The sequence below is a fragment of the Rhagoletis pomonella genome, unplaced genomic scaffold (genome assembly GCF_013731165.1).
Source record: "Rhagoletis pomonella isolate Grant_MI unplaced genomic scaffold, Rhpom_1.0 Rhpom_scaffold_00004, whole genome shotgun sequence".
In the NCBI taxonomy this organism is placed as follows: domain Eukaryota; kingdom Metazoa; phylum Arthropoda; class Insecta; order Diptera; family Tephritidae; genus Rhagoletis; species Rhagoletis pomonella.
This window is the reverse complement of record NW_023458558.1, coordinates 15,354,826-15,378,062: the sequence shown is the minus strand read 5'-3', so window position 1 is coordinate 15,378,062 and position 23,237 is coordinate 15,354,826. Positions and strand designations below refer to the sequence as shown.

The following is a 23,237-nucleotide window of genomic DNA, read 5'->3' as shown; positions in this document are numbered from 1 at the left end:
ATGCAGCAGACAAACAGTAATCATAAATAATCATAAAACTCATTGTACTTACTTGCGCGATTGTTGTTTGCATGAACATAAAGTATTTTCGTTTTTATCCGCGTCAAAGTCTCCTAACGTCAACCGCATATTCAAGCCCATCACCTTCGCAGCTCAAATCGAGAATTCCATGAATAATTAATGAAAATTCAAACATGGTGAAGCATTAAAAACAAAACAGAAAAATGTAGAGAGAAAATAGGAAGCGCAAGCAAAAAGGTAGTTTATACTTAAACAACACGACAGCGCGACATTGGAGCAATAAACAACGGAAAAAAGCGAGTCATGGAAACGATAGTGGTAAAACAATGCGAATGTGTGTATTTATGGCACGCGCTTTCATTGTGCTCTATCCAGAAAAAATGCTGGTAAATTCAGAAGAATAAATGGAAGAAACAGAAAACCACAGGGACATTACGCAGTAAACATCATGAAAAGCATCTTTGTCATTGGTTTTTTGCGCAATGCTTATTTTAAATTTACTTAAATTTTTTGTGCATAATTTTGTCGATAATTTCATGCTTTACCTCAAGGGGTCCTCGAGACGGTCAAAAGATCCTGGCTTTTTTTTTTGTTAAATTAGTTGACAATGGCTTTCCAACATTACTATAGTTATATTATGTTCCCTTTGTTGTATATTTTCATATGGTAAGTGGGCTGATTTCCCAGGATATAAGCATGTAATAAAAACGAGTGTATTTCGAAAGCTTGCTGTCAATAGATAAACAGTGACGAACAAAAATATAGGCATAGTGTATTATTCACAGTATATGCAAAGTTTTGCATTCTTAGTTGTTTACATTAACTTTTTATAAAAAAAAATGGTCCATACTCCACCAAAAAGCATACAAATCAAATCTCCAAACTTTGTGCAAAACTTAGGAACATTCAATAAATTTGCATACTAATTTACAACTTTTTATTCAAATTTTTTTTTTTTTTATTTCTAAGAAAGCAGTTTTATAGCCCATTTAATTTTAGTATAAGAAAGTGCAAGTTTGAGGTTGCAAGAAAATCGCGTTGATTTTTGGCAATTTTTCACGCAGGTTCTTCCATACAAAGTTTGTTCGACAAATTATTTTTTATATGGAGAAAATGAGCAACACAAGTTATTGCTATTATTATTACTTAACGGACAGTCCCTGTAGCTTAGAAGCCGATTTCAAGAAAAGAATAGATTGAGTTTTGATACATTTGTTATATACAAAAATATTTGTACACATACTTATCGTTACCTAAACGAGAAAACGTAACAAGTCCGTTTTTTGAAATTGGACCAAAAGTCGATGTAGTGTCGCATTAGCTGTAATTCTGCATCAAACCCTATATTTATAAAAAAATATGGACTTGGCTCCTTTTCACCTTTAGTTAGCGGTACGTATCTAAATTCCTTAAATACTTACTGAAAATTTCTGCACAATTCCACTGGTTACCAAGTTATTCGTATACGTTCATAAAATAATTTTCCAAATAAATTATGAAGGCATTCCATTAAGTGTTTATCATTCAACAAATATGTTTGTATATTTCCATATAGTGGTATGCTCGTAAGCATGTGTATACATATTTAAAATGTCGTATCTCTCTAATTTTCACTAAACAACTCAACTGTTTTCTGCAACTTCTTTACATATGAAACCTAAAAAGGAGATCATAGATACTCACAAATGCATTTGCCCTACAGCTAAGTGGTGGTAAATGACTTCCGCAAAAGATACTTTTACATATTTGTGTGTTTCGCTCCAAATTACTTTTCCATGTGTGATTACATATGTACATACATATGTTTATGTATGTATTCACATTAAGGTGCCCTAGATTTTTTTTTGCCAAATTCTATATGCTACGTTGTTTTGTGTTGTGCGAAAAACCGTTGCTCAAACATCTAGCACCATGAAAACAGCATCTGTTGAGATTGCCACTGATAGGCACAAAGTCTCATCTATGAGCAGCGGCAGGGCCGAGCATTTCACCAGAGCACAACCTTCTAAAACCACTCATCAATAACGACAGCGAGCGAGGTCTACCAGATAGCCAACCTACAAAATAGCCAATTACCGGTTACACAGGCCATGATCTTCGAGATGTCCTCTCATTTGGGTGGCTGAGCGGTTGTTCTGTTTTTTTCTTATCCATTTGCGGGCGTAGTAGTCTAGCTGTTCTGCAGGTATCCTCATCTAACCGTGATCTATTGGTCACTTGGATAATCTCATAGGTATTACAGACGCTAGCTGGTTTAAGCCGAACGCAAAGCTATATAAAATTCCTAGCCTTGAAGTTGTTGGAGCACGAGATATCCTATTGTGTATTGAGGCGCGAGCTATCAGTCCTAACTAGCGATGGGCACGGGCCCATTCTTTCTCTCTTTTGATAAGAGAAAAGCAAAAAAGGAAAAAATTTGGAAACCGATAGAAAATATATGATACTTAATAGTTTTGTTTACATACATATCTGTACATAAACTACCTTCCACTTTTTCTACTTCCCAGAAAATATATTATAAAAATCTTTGATGTAAAATATTGATTCACCTAAGTAAATATACATATGGACATAAACGCAAAATTAAAAATATGTACATATCGAGCCTTAACTGCCAAAATAACGTAAGCGACATTTATTTCAAAATTTTCTTTTTGATGCAGAAATGTATCTAGATAATCGAGGAATATTTCTGCATCAAAAAGAAAATTTTGAAAAAAATGTCGCTTACGTTATTTTGGCGGTTAGGGCTCGATATGTATACATACAATAAAATTTGGCTCTTTATTTCCGGGCTGGGGCGTGTCCCGCCGTGCCGGGCCGGGCCGGGCAGGGCCCCGCTAAAATTCTTAACGTGCGGGCTTGTGCGTGTTTTTGAAGGCTGATTTTGCCCTCGTGCCGGGCCTGAAAATTTAGGCCCATGCCAATCTCTAGTCCTAACTCTTATAATTCGTTACCCAAAAATTAGAAAAGTTATTAAGCATGCATTTAGAATTTCGTTACAAAATATTATTCACTCTAATATACATACATACAAATCTATTCGCAGTAGCTTAGCATTGAGCAGTGCTAACTATATGTAAGTATATACATGTACGCACACATTTCCGTAGTTCCACGTAAGTATATGTATACTTAATAGTGCACTTAATAACTGTAACGTGGCATAAGAGTTACATATGTACATACATACATATCACACAAATGCATCTATCAAGTGTGTAGAGAGTGAATATATGTATTTTGGAAGGGTTATCAACAAAACTGAGAATTCTCTCCCAGGTTTAAGTGACATAGTTTTGCAGAATTTCTAATGAGAATTAAGTAAATGGAAGCACATATACATATAAATACATTTGTTTTCAATGGTAAAAAAAAAGTTTTTGGTTTTTATAAGATTGTCCTTACCAGCGGTAGAAACGTCGGCCATTTTAGAAATTAAGAAAACAAATTAAAAGCAGTAAAGCAGAAAAAAAATAAGTTATTATTAAAAAATGCTTACAAAGACAATTGAGTATGGTTATTGCAAGTCTCCTAAAGCGAAGCACGAGTTTTCCGATGGAAAGGTATGGATTTCCAAGAATTCCACACCATTTCTACGAAAAAGTGTTTTCCCCAAATAAAATACATGGAAAAATAAATTTCATTTTAATCATAAATAATAAATATAATTTTTTTTTTGATACGGGTATAGTTTTTTTCCATTTAAAAAAAAATCCCCGAACGTATCTTTGGATCGCCCTAATGTGTCGCTTTTTCGTTCACTTGGTTCCTAATTTATCATAAATTACCTCATTTCTAATTAATTTATTCACACAGTTTTCAATGCAAAATTACCTGATTTCAGCATGATATAAATTACGAATGAGCCGTAAAATACGATAGTGTAAACATGCCTTTACGCCTTTATATGGATGTCATGTTCAAATCAGGGCCCGAGTGCAAAAGGTATGATCGAAACAAAATGTGATTCTTGTGGTTTTGTTCCCAAGAACGCTTAAAGACCCAAACCTGAACGAGAACAAAATATTCGTGAGTGCTTTCACAAGAACGAAAGTGAGAACATAATACAGAGAAAGTTCACTACGGGAATTATATAAGAACAAACCCCTGTGAAAGAGAACAAAATGGGAACAAAAGTCTAAGGAATTGTCTCTCGAAGAACAATTTGTTAACTAAAATCTCAGGAACTTTCTGCCAGAGAGCGAAACTGGAAAAAATCTTCTCCGAGATATCTGCGGAAAAAGGAAGCGAGAACCAAATTTGACTCATAGCGTTACATTAGTGAAAGATAATAATGCACATTAGGTCAACGAAAGACTTAAGACACAAACTTTTCTAGTACAGAAAGTGAAAAAATGTTCCAGAAATGGACAGTTCACCCTAATAATAAGCGATCGCGAAGTTGAAATGATACAGCTTCCCTCTGGCCTTGAATTAATTGTCATGCTCTCACTTAAATCAATCCTCATCGCAACACGCAGACGTCTCTCTCATTATTAACGTTAAGTTCCCAAAACTTTTGTTCTCTTTTTTTCTCTAGCTGAACGTTCCCCAGACTTTCGTTCTCATTTTGTTCTCATTGCAAACATTCAAGAAAGTTTCGTTATAATTCTGTTCTTCTTGAGAAGGTTCCCGAGAGTTATGTTCGCATTTAGTTCTTTACGAACACATTTCCGCACATTTTGTTCTGATTTTGTTCCCGGTCAAACTGCTTTCAAAATTTTTGTTACCCTTTGGTTGTTTTGTGGGAACGTTCTTGACATTTTAGAGCTTCACCAAACGGTTTTCTTAACGTGAAGTAATTTAGCGATTAAAAATAAAATGCGGCTTTTTGTGAAAGTAAAAATTCGTGTTCTGTCGCAGAAACGCCGAGAGGGAATACGAAGGCAGATACCATAACCATAACCATTATTAATACCATTTTCATTACCATTACCATTAGTAGTACCATTACCATTTCCAATACCATTAATTATTTACTATTATCTACCATCACCAATGCTAAGAAAAAAAAACAGTTCTCACTACCATTACCATTACCGTTATCATTACCATTACCACTACCATCACTATTACCATTGTTTTTACTATTACCATTATCATTATAACATACGATAGCAAATGCGAATACGAAAACGGATACTAAATAATACAGGGCCTTAAGCTAATAATAAGAGTAATACAAATTTCCGCAGTATGAAACGAATTAAAAAGAGGGAACTCCTTTTTTCGACCATTGACGGCCCTAACATATTGCTGGTCAAATAATAGCTCAGAGAATATACTGGTCATTCAATACAAAGACACTGGACTGATCCTTTTTTAAGCCTTTTTAATCAAATTCTAGGTAGGTCTTTTCAACCAGTATTTTTCTTTAAATTTAAGAGCATTAAACCCCAAATTCGTACCCTAAATACACGCTTCATGCAGCGACTTGCGCGGATTTTCGCCGCTGTATTAAGATAATGATTGCTAATAGCAAAAGTATGGTTCATAATGCTCTAAAAACAATCTGTATGAAAGATGACAATGTTTGGTCAATATCTTAGGCATCGTTTATAGATCACTATGAACCATATTTTTAACCGACTTCCCAAAAAGGAGGAGGTTGTCAGTTCGTCGGAATATTTTTATTTTATTTTTTTTTTTTGTATGTTACCGAATAACTTTGGACCACGTCAACCGATTTCGATAATTCTTTTTGCATCGGAAAGGTAGTGTCTCAGAGGTGAGATATATATATATATATATTTTTTTTTTTTATGTGAGAGTTGAAGCCGTTTTTTTTTTTTTGCTAAAAATTACTTGTTGTTATAACCAATCAATATTATAAAAAAGCGGATTTTCGGTCTACGCTAATGTACATACCGAAAACCAACACATGGATGAAAAAGGATATTTACATGTATATCTGCGTATGATGCTTCAATATGTACATTTGACAGAGTCATATGAAAGTAAACGTTTCTTGGCTCATCTCACTCGATTGCAATTACACACATACACATGCACATATATGTACATACCTAGCTAAACACGCATACCCACACAGAAAATAACCACAACACCGAACTGAACCATGTTAATTACTCGCCTTGAGGCACTTGAAGTAAACCAAACAAAACTTGGTTATATCTATACATGCACATACACATACATATATGCGGATGTATTTATTGCAAGCAAGTCGCCATCAACCGCAATGCTGCAACCGCAATGTCAGTGTAACGAATGCAACCATATTCCGCTACTGCATCTTTAACTGCCTGCCGCTTCACTACGTCTGCGTGTTTTACTTTCTTCTTATTGCAGTTAAAGCAAAAACCAAACAAAATACGTATATATATATATGTATATATTTACATAAATATTGTACATTTACATATACCGCCTTCTTCTCCTCTTCAATTGCAGATTCGCCCCGATGCCGGCCGGGTACCGAGCAAACATCACTTGGTGCGCTCAATATACACTCAGTACAGGTAAAATGTGAAGTGGATGCGGATCCCGCAGACTCAGTGAAATTCAGTTGGACCTACAACAACACAAGAAATGTGTCGCCGGTTAGTATAAGGTTTTAACTTGACATAAGTAAGCTCGTGTATATGTATGTAGTATGTATGAGTCTGTACACATACATACATACTAAGCTTTAGTATTAAATTGTGCTTCTAATCAATAATTGAAATTTATCATCGCATGCGGTGAGGTAAGGCAACGTAGAGAAATGGCTAGCAACATATGTACCAGCTGAGCGCTTTCTTGCTACAGTGCGTGACTATCGGTAAAGTAGAGGGAATCATTAATGTAAATACCATTGTGCATTTTATGCATCTCGGGGTTTACTGTTTACTTTCGAAGACAAATGCTGAGTGGTACAGTGGGATTACTGCAATTTCTAAATCACGGCGCTGCAGTTGTATTTGGTAGAAGGAATTTCTGAATAGAACATCTGCACAGAATTATGTTGCATAAGTAAATTTTTGCTGTAAAATCAGCATCAATTTTGTCGGCAGAATTATCTAGTTTAAGGGCAGGTTATCGATTATGTCACAAAGATTTGATATAATTTGTAGTATATTTGATAGGGCGGCACGGACTGGTTTCTTAATCAATGCACTCACTTTCACAAGAGTTTTGGATATGGGGTTTAGTATGTACTTACATTAGAGCGGGTCGGCCCCCATACGATAGCAAAACGTTAGGGGGTATCCACCATAGTTTAAGGTTTATACAAATTTTCATGCTGAAAACTGCCAAATTTTTGTCCATGGTGCGTAATAAATGCAGCCAAATCGAATTTTCTTCATATTTATTTCATATTTATTACTCTATTGCAAAGTGTGATTTAAAAGATAATGTTGCGTACTGCATATCTTTCTTAGATCCTTTACCATGGAATGCCTCTTTAACCTACTAAGTTCAAATAACGCAATTTCTACCTCATTAAATACAACTTTACTCTTCACGAAATTACACATTCTAGTAAGCCATGTATCGTTTTCCTTGGAAGGATAAATTAATAAACAGAAAATTTGCAGTGGCTTGAGATTTTTCTTGATAAATTCTTCATACGCCATGGCAACCGATTAATGAATAAAGCAGAGATACGGATCGGTGAGGACTTTTTTATTTCAATTAAGTGCAATATTACCAAACTCGTATTTCAAAACTCAACGACGAAAGGCATTCACTTGATTATTGCCCTGTCATATCATGGCATACATATTTACAGGGCAATTCTGGCTAAGGAAGTAAAAAGTCTTTCGTAAAACAAAGACAAGTTCGAAAGACTTTTGTTATTCTAGTATAAAAAACATAAAAAAAAGCTTTCTCACTTACCACTCGTGGTGAAAATCTATTTTGAAAGAAAGCACTTGTATATTGTTTAGCTCGCGTCGCTCCAACAGTTACAATGGCCGAGTGAGAAAAGCCCTTGCGAAAGATATGCGTTCGGAACCTCGGGCAGCGATTTTTTTTTATATACTTTTTATATTTTCTATTTTAATTTTATTTAGTTATTAGATTTTATTGTCTTAAAATGAGAAATATATATCTCTTGTTATATGCATTTAATTATTTAAAAAAAAAAATTTAATATTTCATATTTTAATAATTTTGTTTTTTTTGTTTAAGAAAAATATACGCATATATTTTTTTAATTTCATTAAAATTTTGAGAAACATGTGTATTTGGGTTTTTTGTTCTATTTTTAATTTAAAATTTTTTTGAATTAACATTTAGACTTTGTTTTGATAGAAAAAATTTATTTAATTATTTCATTCAATTTTAGGATCTTTTAATTATTAATATTTTTTCTCTTTTTTTAATTTAATTTTATTTACATTTTTAGATTTTATTTTAAGTTTGTGTTAATTTTACTAATTTTTAAGTGCTATTTTCTCCATTGTTGATTTAGTATTTTTTTCTAATTTAATTTACTTTAAATTTTAGATTTCATTATTTTAAAAAGGATACGTATTATTTTTTTGAGGTCCATTAATTTTTAAAACCATTTTTATTCGTTTTTAATTTATCTTGATTTATTTTTTCTTTTTAATTTAATTTTCATCTAGTTATTAGTTTTTATTGTTTTAAAAAGAACAATATATACATTTTTATACCCGAGCGCACTTGTGCACAAGGGTATTATAACTTTGTTCACATAACGGTTGTTTGTAACAGGCAAAACGAATCGAGATAGATATAGACAAATGTATACATAAATGATCAGAATGAAAAGAGAAATCGATTAAGCGGTGACTGTCTGTCCGTCCGTCCGTCCGTCTGTGCACACGAAATTGAGATATCTTAACGAAACTTGGTACGTGAACTTCTTTTGGGCGTAGGACGGATGGTATTGAAAATGGGCGAAATCGGACAATAACCACGCCTACCTCCCATATAACGGTAATTTTAAGAATTACGAAAACTGCGATATTTTAGTAACTACTGAAGATAATTCACTTAAAATTGATACTTACAATGAGTTTCAGACGGAAAACATGAATATTATAAATTTTTGGAAAATGGGCGTAGCCACGCCCACTTATGGTTACATGTGTATATCTTGGTAGCCGCTGCACCAATTTCTTCCAAACTTGGCACAGTTGTTGGCCTTAGTACAACATACTAAATGGCTGAAAATTTTAAAAATCGGACAATAACCACGCCTACCTCCCATATAACGGTAATTTTCAGAAAAACGAAAACTGCGATATTTTAGTAACTACTGAAGATAATTCACTCAAAATTGATATTTACAATGAGTTTTAGACGAAAAATAAGAATATTACAAAATTTTGGCAAATGGACGTAGCCACGCCCACTTATGGTTACATGTGTATATCTTGGTAACCGCTACACCAATTTCTTCCAAACTTGGCACAGTTGTTGGTCCTGGTACAGCATACCAACTGGCCGAAAATTTCTAAAATCGGACAATAACCACGCCCACATCCCATATAACGGTAATTTCGAGAAATACAAAATCTTCGATAAATCAGTAAATATTGAAGCTAATTTATTCAAAATTGATGATTGCAACAATTCTTTACCAAGAAATACGTTTATGACAAAATTTTGGAAAATGGGCGTAGCACCGCCCACTTGTGATCACATATATGTATCTCGCTAACCGTTCTAGCAATTTATACCAAGCTCGGTATGGTTATTGGGCTTGCCACATAAAAGCAAACCGTTGAAAATTGTTGAAATCGGACTAAAATTGAGGCCGCTTTTCATATAACGGTAAATTTCAGATATGATTGAAATTTCAATATTTCGAAATTTAAGGACGCTAATTTACTTAAAATGTATACACCCCGGCTTATCATGTAGCGGTAGCTTTCGGAAATGTGGAAAACATATCTTTAATACTTGCGCCGGGTATTTAATGTTCGGCTCCGCCCGAACTTAGACTTTCTTACTTGTTTAAATTAATTTAGTCAAAAAAAACTTATTTGTAAAAGATGAACAGCATAAGGCTAAGACCTCCTCATTAGCAGATCTGTCAGTTAGTCTTCCGAAAGGCAGTAAGGAGCCTTCAAGAAAGTATTGCCTTACGAAAGAAGTATTTTTTGAAGAGTAAAGTTGTATTTAATGGGGTAGAAATTGAGTTTTTTGAACTTCGTAAGTAAAGGAGACTTTTTAGGGTAAAAGGATCTATCTGATCTATCTATACAGTACTCAAAATTATCACACTTTGCAAAGAGTAATAAATCAAATAGTCATAAGTAAATAAATTTAGATTTTTTCTCTGTTTAAACCTTAGAACGGACTACAGGCACCAAACGTGTTCCTCTACAAGGCAGGAAGAAGAAATGGAGCTATCATATATGCCGAGCGCAGTCAAAGATTTGTGCCATGACATGTGTCCAGTGAGAAATCCCACAAGTTGTGTGTAGCTTCATCTGCTCAGTGACAGTTAATACCTAGCTAGACCTTCATTGATTGAGGGCACTCAGAATTCCTTGATGTCTCCGAGAAAATAGTTGCAAAGTTTCTGGTGGTGGCTTCGAGAAATCAAGTGTCGGCTTTGGAATTGTCAGTAAAAGACACCTTACTCTCGCGGAGCTTGCATAGGTCTTTGGAAATTCAGTCTTCTTTATCGATTGACGGTCTGTTCCACTAGTGTTTAACTGACCCAATGAAGGTTCAATCATATAGATGAAGATCCGGCGGATCCCTTTCGGTGGTGAACCCCAAATTTGGCAAAGACCGGTTTATATTGCCAAAATAATGCCAAGGGTTTGGGGATCTTATCATCAACATAGAATCAAATCTTCAAACGTCTCCTTTCTATTTAGTTAAGATACCAACGCCAGTTTTGTTTCCGTTAACGGTAGGCACTTTTATGCAACCAATCTTGAGAAGAAAGTGCTTTTACCTAGGTGTGAGAGTCATTTAGAGTGACAAAATTTTTTTGATGATCAGCTTATTTGTCATCTCCCTGTCTCTACCGAACGCCACGGAAACAGTTCTACCCCATATGTAGTGTGTACTTGGTATCGAAATTTGTATGTATTGATAAATACAGAGTATGAACGAGTATAGGTTTTTATACAGCTTTACCTTTACTAGTACCATTACCATTTCAACTGCTATTACCATTACCACAATCATTAATATTACCATCACCACTACCATTACCATTGCCATAACCATAGCGAGTAACAATACCATTACCGTAACTAACACCTTACTATTACCATTACTAGTATTACTACAATTCTTATTACTATTAGCAGTACCATTACAACTATAATTACCAAGACCGTTAACATTACCATTGCCATTACCACTACCATTATCACTATTGTTACCATTACCATAACTATTAACATTACTATTATCATTACAATTGTTATTAATATTACAAACACGATTACAACTACTGTTACCAGTACCATTAACATGACCATTTCCATTACCATTACTAATCATTTTATCATTACCACTACCATTGCTAGTACCGTTAACATTTCCATTGCCATTACCATTACTGTAACCATAGAAATAAAAATATTCTTGATGTTCGCATTTTTTCTAAAATTTTGTCAAACGTCTCCTCCAATTTGTGGTATGTGCCTTAAAGTCAAGGACGTATCTAAGTTATAGCACTGCCTACTAACTGTGAATGGTTTTTATGAGAAACTTTTCCATAACAAAAATACACTTGAATATTTTCCTTTGGCCATCGAGCGGCGATTGCTTTGTATAAGAAAAACCTTCGTCGGCTGGACAAACCGAGGTGCACACCCAAACTAATTTCATGAATATGTAGTAGTAAAAATGCTGAATATTTGATAAAAAATAAATACTTATAAAAATAAAGTAAAATGAATTTTGCATCTAAGTTTGTGCAACCACAAAACTTCAAATTAATTTCCTTTATAAGTTTAGAGCCTTTGCTGTCGTACTCTTCTCCTCTATTTATTTTTACAATTTGTTGACTCTCCTGAAACGGTCAGCGACTCACTGTTCATAAAAATAAACTCCTCTGTACGCTCCATCCCATTTTTCAACTGGGTGCTACACTTTACATTGCTTCAATGAATCTGCCAAAGCGTCACCTTCGGAACTCAGTTATATTGTTGTGTTGTTAACATTTGTGCCATTTGCAGCTACGTACGCGCGCACGAAAACGTTTACAATTTTCTGAGTATTTTCAATATGAAATTTCTCCTTTTAAAAGTTAACACAACCACGAAGCGATATTCCCTCCTCCTCCGCCAGATGCTAGTTGCTATATACCAGCTGAAGCTATGGCGGTCATTCGAAGTCATGCCATTTTCAGCCTCGGGCAGGAACTCTGCTGCAGTACAATTGCAATTTCTTTAAAGCACCCAATGAAGCAGCGCCACAAGTATGCATGTGCAAAAACCCAGAAACAAGTGAGCGACGCGCGCAGACAACCAGAGCCGTACGTGACTACAGGAAAATCTAATAAAGTTGTGCGACAATAAATTATTTATCTCTTCTTCGTTGCACGCCTTGGACGTCGCCTGTGGACTCCCACACTCGTATCACTCGCAGTTTGCAGTGTTTAAAGCTCCTGCCTGCCTGCCACATCTTCTTCACCGCTGTATTCCCTAGCTGGTTGTGGGGCGGTCGTGTGCGTTTGCTTTTTATAACTGTACTTTACTTAGTACCCATACTCTACATCCACCGGGGGCGCGCGTAACTTTTGAGATATTTCATTTAAGATTTTCAAATCCACAAGCGCATAGTTGCCGTATGGACACTTTCATATTCGTATTTATGGGAAATAAATATTTATTTTAATATCTGCATCCGCAAAGGATGCAAAAAACTTGAATCTCTTTTGCTTTAAGGTGATTTTTAGAATTTTCATTGCGATAAATGGTGTATTTCTTTGCTCTTATGCGCAGGTACTCAACTCCAGAATCACTTCGAATGGGCTGGTCAGCACCGTAACATATCTGCCACAAACTGACTCCGAGCTGATAACGCTCGCCTGCTGGGCCAGCAACTCTGTGGGACGCCAAACAACGCCATGTCTGGTGCACATTCTACCAGCAAGTAAGTGAAAATCTAAATACTTAAATATGTATGTAAGTACGTATGAAATAATCTGCCCAAAAGCTCTATAAATGCATTCAACCGCAATCAAAGCCAACTTCTTATTAAGCTCACTGGGCAGCCAATTCGATGTGTAAATGTTTAAATGCAGCAAAACCAGTGCGGATTTCGCCGTTAGAGACGAATCCAAAACCAAATGCGGATCAAGGGATGAAAATTCCGCTTTATTTTGAGAGCGCCACAATGTAATACTTTGAAATTTTCGGTTTCTACTCACTTTTCTTTTCCCAAATTGCAATTTTCCCACTCAACGACACACAGTCAACCACAACAACAACAACAACGATATATTTGCCATCGCCATTGGGGCATTTGTTGAGTCGCACGAGCTTGTGCAAGCACTTAGCCAATGAGCAATTTAAACACTCCATAAACGGCAATTGAGGTTTCAGCAGAGGTAGTTGTAAACACACTCACTGCCGATTATACTTAGACGAATGCTTATTTTTGTAAATACATAGTATCTTTGTGGGAATTTCGAAGGTAAGTGCTTAATGCAGCAAAAACTAGTACATTAGAAACCAGTTGAATTTTCAATATGTAGAGATATTATTACATATGCTGGCAGCAAAACAAAAGCAATTAGCTCGATAGTGGGAAGGGAATAGCAAAATAAAATGTAACGGTACTTTAAAAATTTTAAGATTGATAATTTAGGAAAAAGTAGAAAAAAAGAGTTATGTTGACCTTTAGCAGGACCTTCCAATCTTAAAAACTTTAAACTTTTTTGTGTTTTTTTTTTTTTTACTTGAAACCAATACTTCTATATCACTGTGCGACAGTAAATTCTTTACTCACAAAAATCAGTATATTTATTCGTGAAACCATGTGCCAAGTATACTAAAACTGCGTTTTTAGTTTTTCTCTCTGACGATAGAATTTCTTTTAAGAGGACATTGAAATTTTAAAAATTTGATAACTTCAAAATATTATTTAAAAAAACGCAGTGCATGTTGAAAAACAGTGTGGGTATCACGGCGTTTTCACTTTTGCGGCATAAAGCCGATTAGGTATTGATAACGTCCTTTTAAAATTGTATCCTTGCAATTTAGCAAAAATTATTTTTGAAAAAAATATACGATCACACCCTCGAATTTCATCCTACCAACTTTATTGGCTCAAAAAAAGTAAAATGAATAAAAGTGGCATGTTTCATCGATTCATGGGTCTGTGTTATTTTTAAGTCCCATTATTGCTGTTTTCCCTATACATCGGCACTCGCGCCACCTGTGCCCCTATTCGAAAGCGTTGAGAAGTATTCTCTCCAAATCCCACGTGTAATCTGGACGTCAGTTAATTGATTTTCATCTTCGTCTTTGCAGAAATTAGCGCCACGGTTTGACACGGTTTTATTTATAGCTGTCTATTTTTTGATAAAATTTTGTTAAAATATATGGAAAGCTTAGAAGCAGAAAACAAAATAAACACATATTTTATGTATTTTTTCGACCAGTGTACCTAAATGTATCCTAGAGGCATTAGCAATAAGTTGCTAGAAATCATATGTACCAAAAACTTTCCTGCAAGACAATTTACACTTCATAAATGTATACATCGGATATGTACCTTGTGCATATATTTGAGTAGACAGTGCGACTCGTGATTGTAAACATGCAAGTTGTGCGTGTATTCATTACATACTGGTTCGATTGGCATCCATACACATACATATGAACTTATAAACATATTTACATTGTATGTATTTACTACATACCTATATAGAAACATATATACAATAAGTAATTAATTATAACTTTAATTTCTTTGCAGATACACCGGAAGCCCCGAAGGCTTGTGAGCTGCGCAACGACACTGTCTTGGAGGTAGTTTGTGTGGCTGGCAATGATGGTGGGCTCACTCAATATTTCCTGCTAGAAGTGATTGGTGGCGATCCACTGTATGCCAACGATGCAGGGCGTAGTTTTGCCGACGCTAATGTAGGCGACAATGAGCTCTCCACAATGAACGACCAGGTATGTAAGCAGATTACATATGTATTTACCAATTTACATGCGATTGTGTGCATTCCACATATATACTCACTTACATACAGAGAGGGTATGATTGAGTGCAAGTGAAGGCAAATATTGCAAATTATCTTCATTCTCAATGGCTTTGTAACCAACCAAATAGCAAACAAGTTGTGTATGTATGTACGAGTATTTAGCCAACGAACTTCATTAAGAGCAGAGAGTTTGTGCATGTGAGTGTATGTTGCGTATGTGAAATTTTTTAAATTTGATGGGCATCTTAGATGTGGAAATTGATGACTTATGCTTAAATGAATTTAATCAGAGAAACTCTATATATTTCATATTCGAAAACTATAGTAATATATAGGTCTTCTCGCACTGGGAAATACTACAATTGAATTGTCAGTGTCAGTGCCATTGAATAGTTATAGCCATACATTCGGCTACTAAGAAGTTGAAAATCCAATTATGTTGAATATTTTGTAACAGAACTTAGTTGCCTCACTAGGAACGCAAGATATCTTTTGTTTCCTTCATGATAATTATTACAGAGTTTTAATGAAATCCGATTATTGCCTTAGTTTTACCGAAAATTGGAATTACGATCGAAATTGCCTCGCTTCCGCACCCATTAGCCATACAAAAACAAAGTTTAGTTAAAATCTGACAAAATTTACTATTCGTTGCAAAAATACTACATAAGCAAATTTCAGCGAAATTGGGGCATGATTACTATTTTTGGCAACAGTTAATAAGCGAACCTGCCTTGTGAATTATTCAGGCTGTGGAAGATTAACGCCCCTGAAGTTTTTGTTGTTGTTAAACTTGAGCGTATCGAGTACTTTCATACTAACTTAACATCCACTAAAGAACACCGGAAGGTACTTCCTTCTGCTCTTTAAGAAGTTATTAACAATTCTTATTTATTTCTCCGTATTTTATGAATATGTATATGTATGTATAAATATTTTTAGAAAAACCTTTGAATACCACCGGTTAGGTAATTCGCAGAAAAAAAAACTTAATTCAATATGCTGTTTGCAGACATTGGGGTATGTGGTTTTTCTGCCATTTTTAGAGCACTGCGGGCCATTCCCATTCAAATATAACATGAATAAAAAAAATAAAAATTATTAGAATTTTGGGTGTACCGATGGTAGACAAAATAGCCTACTTGGCTTGAACAAATTCCATTTGCTGCGTTATGTAGATCTGATTGAAATCAATCGGTCTATTTTCATACATAAATATGTACATGCATGTCCGTTTTCCCATTTTCATATTTTTTTATAAAAAAAAATATTTTATGAAATATCCTGGATTTCTAATTTCAGAAATTTTACACCAAAATGTTTAGTAGTTCCGAAATTCATGTTCCTCGAGTAACATACAGGTGTACAATTTGGTATAAATTTGTGAATTTCGGTACAAATCTGATTGAGTTGTACCAAAACTCATAAATTTACACCAAGTTTTTTTTTTATATTGATATTCATATTCATATCCATATTAATATTCATATTCATATTCATACTCATATCCATACTAATATTCATATTCATATTCAGCATATTGAAATTCATAATTTTTAAGAAAAAAGAAAAGAAAAAATTAATTTCAGTTACTTCTAGTGCAAAATTTTAGCCAAATAAAAGGCCATTGTTCACAAAAGCACTACATTTTGTTGCCTTTAATACTATGAAGTTGTTGTGTACTAAATTTGTTGTTCAACCTATTGCACACACAACGATTAGTTACTCATACGCCCCATCCGAATGTCCACTAAATGTTATGAAGAACAATTGCATAAGCGCTTCGTCATTCAATTTAATTCAATTAGCTATGTATGTAACTTCATAAGTTCACAAATACATATGTACATACATGTGTAAGTATGTATGTCCGTAATAATTGCACACATGAGTGAGTTGGCCAACAATTATGACTATCCGCCTGCCAATTCAAATTAAAAAGAACTTTGTAATTCATACGGTCAATTATCGCTCAAGCGGACCCAAATGACTTTCTGCTGTTGAGTATGTTTGTAACAAACACCATACACACAAGCACAAGCGTATATGTACATACACTTGGTAAATGACAGCTAGGAATGCTAATGTTTTGGGCCTTTGCCATTGTCAGGGTCAGGGTAATGCGAAAAATGAATAGCGAGATGTGAATTGCTTATTGGTTGCCATTTGCAGATACTCACATGTACTTATACATATGTATGTATGTAACCCTTGCTTCCGCAAGTGCCACATTCCAACACATTGAGCCAGAGTGATGGCAATAAAAAAACAGCAACAACAACGTTATCTTAAAGAAATGTAGCAATAACGTTATCGTCCTATTGCTGTTACGCAACTATTATTAGCTTCATAGTTTTGCTTCCACTCGAAGAACAGCGAAGAAACAATAAAGCGTTTTTTTTTAATAAGCCAAACAATGCATTGAACGAACAAACCGATGCGTGTTTCAGTTCAACGTGAAGTGAAGCTCCCACCAGTCGATGGTAAGGGATGCACGTGCTCACAAGCTCAACAACTCACAGCTTTATGGAATAAGTAGAAGAAAGCGCTTCACTGATTGCCAGTTACAAAAGGGACACACAATAAATTACTTCCACTTACTTGAGTGGGAATTTGTGCGTAACCGTTTAAAGAGACCGAACCGAGTAGCTTTTTGCCCATAACCTCGCTACCGTCGCTATCAGCCTGGCGGCGGCCAATCGAGCCAGTTGAAGCAATCGACAAATCTTTGTTGTAGACGAACAGTAAAGCAAATTGCAACAAAAATTTGGAAAATGAGGTGGTGAAGAAGCAGGAGAACACAACGTAGAATATCTATAATGTAAACAACAACAACATAGATACAGTGCAAAGTAAAGTAACTGTAATACTCGTAAAGGGAAGCGCAGTCAATGGCTAGACAAGAATCAACAATAAAGCCATGGCTAAGAACTTCCAAAGATATTTCGAACTTTACAGCAAACGCGATGCTACCGAAAGTATAGCTTACATACATACATACATACACGTGTACTAACTGTATATATCACCATGAATTCCCAGCAAAAACTTTGATTCTTTGGTAAGCGCTTACTTTTTGTATCGATGGGAGTAACGCAAGACAATATTTTTCACTTTCTCGTAGGTAACGTGTTCTGTAAACTAGAAGGTGAGTGCTGAATCTCGATTAGTAAGCGCTTTTCGAAATTCACCACATGACTTCTAGTTTAACCTGGGCATGTCATTGGAGGTTAGCGGAAATTTGTAAAAAATTTTGTCGATACAAAAAGTAAGTAAGAAAAGTTTTTGCTGGGTTGTAGTATGCTTGCGTATGTGCATTAAGGTGGTACTTAAAACTCAAATGAACGAATTTTCCAGTCTCACCCCTTCAATCGGTAATACGACGGTCACAGATGTCAAACATAAATTTTGGTCTCGATTGGAGACGGTTAAGTCTGAACGTTGCCTCCTGTGCGACACGCCTTAGCCGTCTCCAATCGGGACCAAAATTTTGTATTTGATATCTTTGACTATAGTAATATCGACGAAGGGGTTGAAGCTTAGCAAATCGGATGTAAAAATATGCTTCCTACAATTAAGAACCGCCCTAATGTGCATACATATATTTGGCGTGCGTGTTCGTATTAGCGTATTCGAGATATTTTCGGTCATATATTTTTTATATGTACGGGATGTGCTTATAAATTATAGACGCACAGACAAGTGGTCAGTTAGGCTCCTACTGGTCAAAAAGGAAAACAACACATCCACTTATACTTATTACACTAAACAAACTCAAGTTGTTCACTAACATACATACATACAACCATACATATAAACGAAAGATAAGAGCAAAGAATTTTGATAAGACCAAGCCTAATCTGTAAAGAAAATAAGAAATCTGCAAAGAAAAATTGCGAAGATCTGCATTGAACACAAAGTTTATAATGGAGTTTGCAAGGATGATTAATTGTTTGGGAAACTTTTGCAACTTGTTCGATTATTGCTACTTGCTTTGCCTGCCAACTATTTATGTATGTGTGTGCGCTCTTCTTGATGTTGTATTTGCTACTTTCTTCCACATTCTGCCTTACTTTTCTCTACTTTCTTTAGCATTTTAGTGTTGAAACTCAGTTGGATGTTATGGGCTAAAAAAAAAATAGTTCATTTAAGTTTTTCGCTCAAAGATTATACGACTTTGGGTTAAAGTGATTCGACGAGCTTGGCACTAATAGATATTTTTTTAGTTAAGAGCGATATGAAGAATATGCAAATTTCGCATACATAAATCAGTTTACGCAAATAACCAATTTCTATATACGGGTACATACATACGTTTACTCGGAAATCTTGTAAAGCTCCAGCACCTAATCGCTCAGAAGTGAAGGCTTTTTACGAGTGGAGATTACTGAATGAAATTTTAAATAAGGAGAATTTACAAGTGTACGGCATGATATTTAGCTATGGACTCCTAAATGAATCATTCGATTGCTATGAAAGTTTGGTGGAGGTGTTGCGTGTGTACTCATTACGGTTCGTGTGTTCATTAGGAATCGCTGGGTGGCGCTGGAGTCGAGATATTTAGAAAATTCATACTAATGCACCGATTTCATTGAAACTTATCCTTTCGATAAAATATAATTTTGCAAAAAAAGGGCACCGTGCAATAAAGCCATAGGAAATAATGCCATATGGGCGTTTCCAACGGAAATTATACCGAGAAAAAAATAAAAGCCCTATGTCTAACATACTTATAGGCCGATTTGGCTGCTTTTTGTAATAAATATGTACTGGTTATGTAAGCAAAAATATTTTTGCCAAAACTGGTTTCGTTAGATGGCAGATATTTGGTAAGGACGTAATTATGATCTGGCATGTTTAGTTAAGACTTAGTAAGATATGGACAATTTAATGGTGGCACTGTAGTTAGAACAAAAAGTATATTAGACATAAAATACACGTTTTCTTCCTGTTAAAAACTTCTTTAAAGAACAGTATTAACAAACATTTTTTTAATGGTAATTTTCAGTAGCAGCGGAGCGGGGTATGGGCTTTAAAACCCATGTTAATTGTTAGCATTTACTATATAGGCAAATAATTGTTTAAGAGCTTTTTTTTAGTACCCATAGATAGCAATATTGTGTCTTAATTTTCTAAATACAGAATTAATAAACAATAGGTGGCAACGCTATTAAAAAAAATTTTTGCATTTCTGAATTTTTTTTAATAATTTCTATATAAGAATATATCATTCTTTCTAAGCATCGGCTCTAAGGTCTTTTATAGCGTATTGTGTAAAACACCGTATTGAAAATACTTGGACTATAACAAAGTGGCATGAGATCTGGCGAATCTAAAGAAGACCAGATATTCCATATGTCAAATATGGGAATGAACTCGCGAAAGTTAGACGTTTGAACTTCGTATCGCTGCGAAACGAATATGACTATGTAAATTTGTTTTTTTCTGAGTTATTTGTTAGCAAATTTTTACTTGTTCTTGTCCCTAAAACTCTTACATTTCTCTTCTACTACCTTGCATAAATATTTGCCAGCAAAAAGAAAACACACTTCAGCCTAAAGCGAAAAGGCGTCTGTGGTGACATTCTTACGCATTTTACTTCAAGTTAGTGGAATCCTTTTGAGCTATTGTTGTCAAGAGTTTTGAATAGTTTTGCTCTGCCGAAAATGGCAAGTGGCTTTGTTAGAATTTGCGGCAATAGATTTTAAAAGCTGTCACACCCAAACTGCTGTCATATTTGCCGATCGGTTCAGCAATTGAAATGGACTTCCGAATCATAAATTTATTACAAATATTTTCCGTGGCACTTTTGACTGTAGTAAAAGGAAAGTTTTCAGATATTTTTGTCTTGAGCACACAGACTGCTTGCCGCGAAAAATGGTCCATCGCACGCTTTGCCGCACTTCATCCTACATTTGTTACATTTTCTTATCTATTCCAGTTCGAATTTGCCTGGTACTCTTGTACTCTTGTACTCTTGTACTCTTGTGTGTGAATGTGTGTATTCATGCTTATGGCTATGTGTTACTAGCAGATTTACTTTTCTTTTTAACTGGCATATTTTGCATACTTTTAGGCAACGTCAGCACCGGTACTGCGCATGCAAGAACCACAACCACAATTTCGCCTCAACAGCTTGGAGCCCGGCCGAGAATACCAATTTTTGGTGTATGCCGTCAATGCGAAGGGACGCAGTGAACCGCCAGTTGTAATCGAGCGAGTGCGAGTAGCGGCACAATTGGGGCCTTACGGTAAGTTGAATTCAATAAAATTTTCTAAGAATTTTCAGAGGTACATATGCATGTAAGTATGTATGTATCTATACGTGGGTGGACGTCATTGTTACAGAAGTGAATATCATAAAACTACTTCTATTTGATAAGCCGTTCTTTTTGTGGTAATTTTCCTTGACGACTCGGCAACTTTTTAAATTGGCACCGTTTCCACTTAACTGAATTCGCCCACTCTGATCACATGTCAGTACCAATTTTTATCCTTCGTAAATATATCTGATGAATGCGTACGGTTATATACCTTTTTATACACATTTATTTATGTACATACTCCGGGTGTATGTGCGATATTTGGCTCCTAAAGTAGGTATCTAGCATTTGTTCTAAAGCTCCTTTTCATTTGCTCATTTATACGCCTCACAGTATGCCATTTGGGCGTATTGATAGGCAAAATCTTAAATATCTCGATAGGAAGAAGATAAAAATATAAAAATATGTGGGTTTGGAAGCTGACTTAATAGCCTTCAAAGGAATAATAGTGCCATTATGTAATCATTATATTCAATGAACTTTGGAACAAAATAGTAATTTGCTGGCTTGCTACAACAAAAAATTTTGGTTTTTGATTTTATGGACCTTTCCTGTAGATTTTCAACCGCAGAATTAAATTGCAAAATGCATCTAAATTTTCAAATTTTTAAACAGAATTTCCCGAATTTTTTGAGTATGCAATTTTTGTAGCCCATTAAATTTTAGTAAAATAAAGTGCAAGCTCCCAGTTACTAAAAAAAGCGTTTATTTATGATCCTTTTTCCTGACTGTATAACGCATTTTTTCATACAAAAAAAATTGTCGAATATTCTTTGTATGGAAGGAAATGCATTAAAAAAAATTGCGCAAAAGCAACGCATTTTTTGGCAACAAAAGTTTACTACGACTTATATAAATGACCTTTGTAAGTATGATTTAAAAAATATAAGTCAGTGACTGATTTTGATTCATGACTTTAAATATATAAAAGTCTTCGATAGCTGTTATCTAAGGCATATAATTTAAAAATCAAAAATAACTGTTATTGGTTAAAAACAAAGTTTGTTCAAAAGGAGCCTAAATACCGCTTAAAGGTGCATTTTGCACTGTTTATAATAAATTGTTACCCGGGATAAAGTTCCTGTCAATTTTTAAACTCCTTTCGCATTCTGTGGGTTTCTTGTAACCGGTGAATTTTGTTACCACCTTATGGTACATTAATAAAAATATATTTTGTACCGTAAAATATGCAATAAGAGAATTTCTACAAAAATCGATAATTGCATTGCTGACTATACTGACAACATTACCCAATGCATCTGGAATCGCGGCTATAAAAATCACAGAGTAAAAATGTTTGTTATTTGGGAGCGGGCAAGTTAAGCCAGTTAACAAACACCACTTGGTTTATCATTTCATTTTTAATGTATAAAAGGTTGACTATCTTCTTAAAGCAGTCCATGTGCTTTTTCTCTCGTTCATATCTTCAATCCACTAAGTATTATTGTATCTGTGCATATTTGTATGTATATATGTATGTATATATCTATAGATACAGACAAAAATGATGCCACAACTCGCAGCCGTATTTTTTGTTTTTGCCATTACATCAATTTGTATCTTGATTGCTGCTTTATCGTTATTTTATGAGTTGTGTCTCTAGCGACGCCATATTTCTTATGGCACTTATTTTGCTGTAAAAGTATTACACCTACAATTGTACGTGTATTGGTATTAATACATGCACTGCAAAATAATATATTTAATGGTGTGTTAGACCACTGCAAGAATTTTCGCAACAAGTCTCTGAAGAGAGTGGACCCGGATTTGTCTCCATAGGT

General features: G+C 34.9%; 1 protein-coding gene across 1 annotated transcript in view; it reads left to right on the top strand.

Moving 5' to 3' along the window:
* The window catches only part of LOC118738119 (hemicentin-2), a gene marked incomplete in the record, with an annotated part of 156,383 nt that overhangs the window by 78,395 nt on the left and 54,751 nt on the right, over window positions 1-23,237 (top strand). Inside the window, 4 exon segments of the mRNA XM_036469038.1 lie at window positions 6,439-6,587; window positions 12,918-13,068; window positions 14,899-15,101; window positions 21,210-21,384. Of these exon segments, the coding sequence (XP_036324931.1) occupies window positions 6,439-6,587; window positions 12,918-13,068; window positions 14,899-15,101; window positions 21,210-21,384 (678 nt within the window).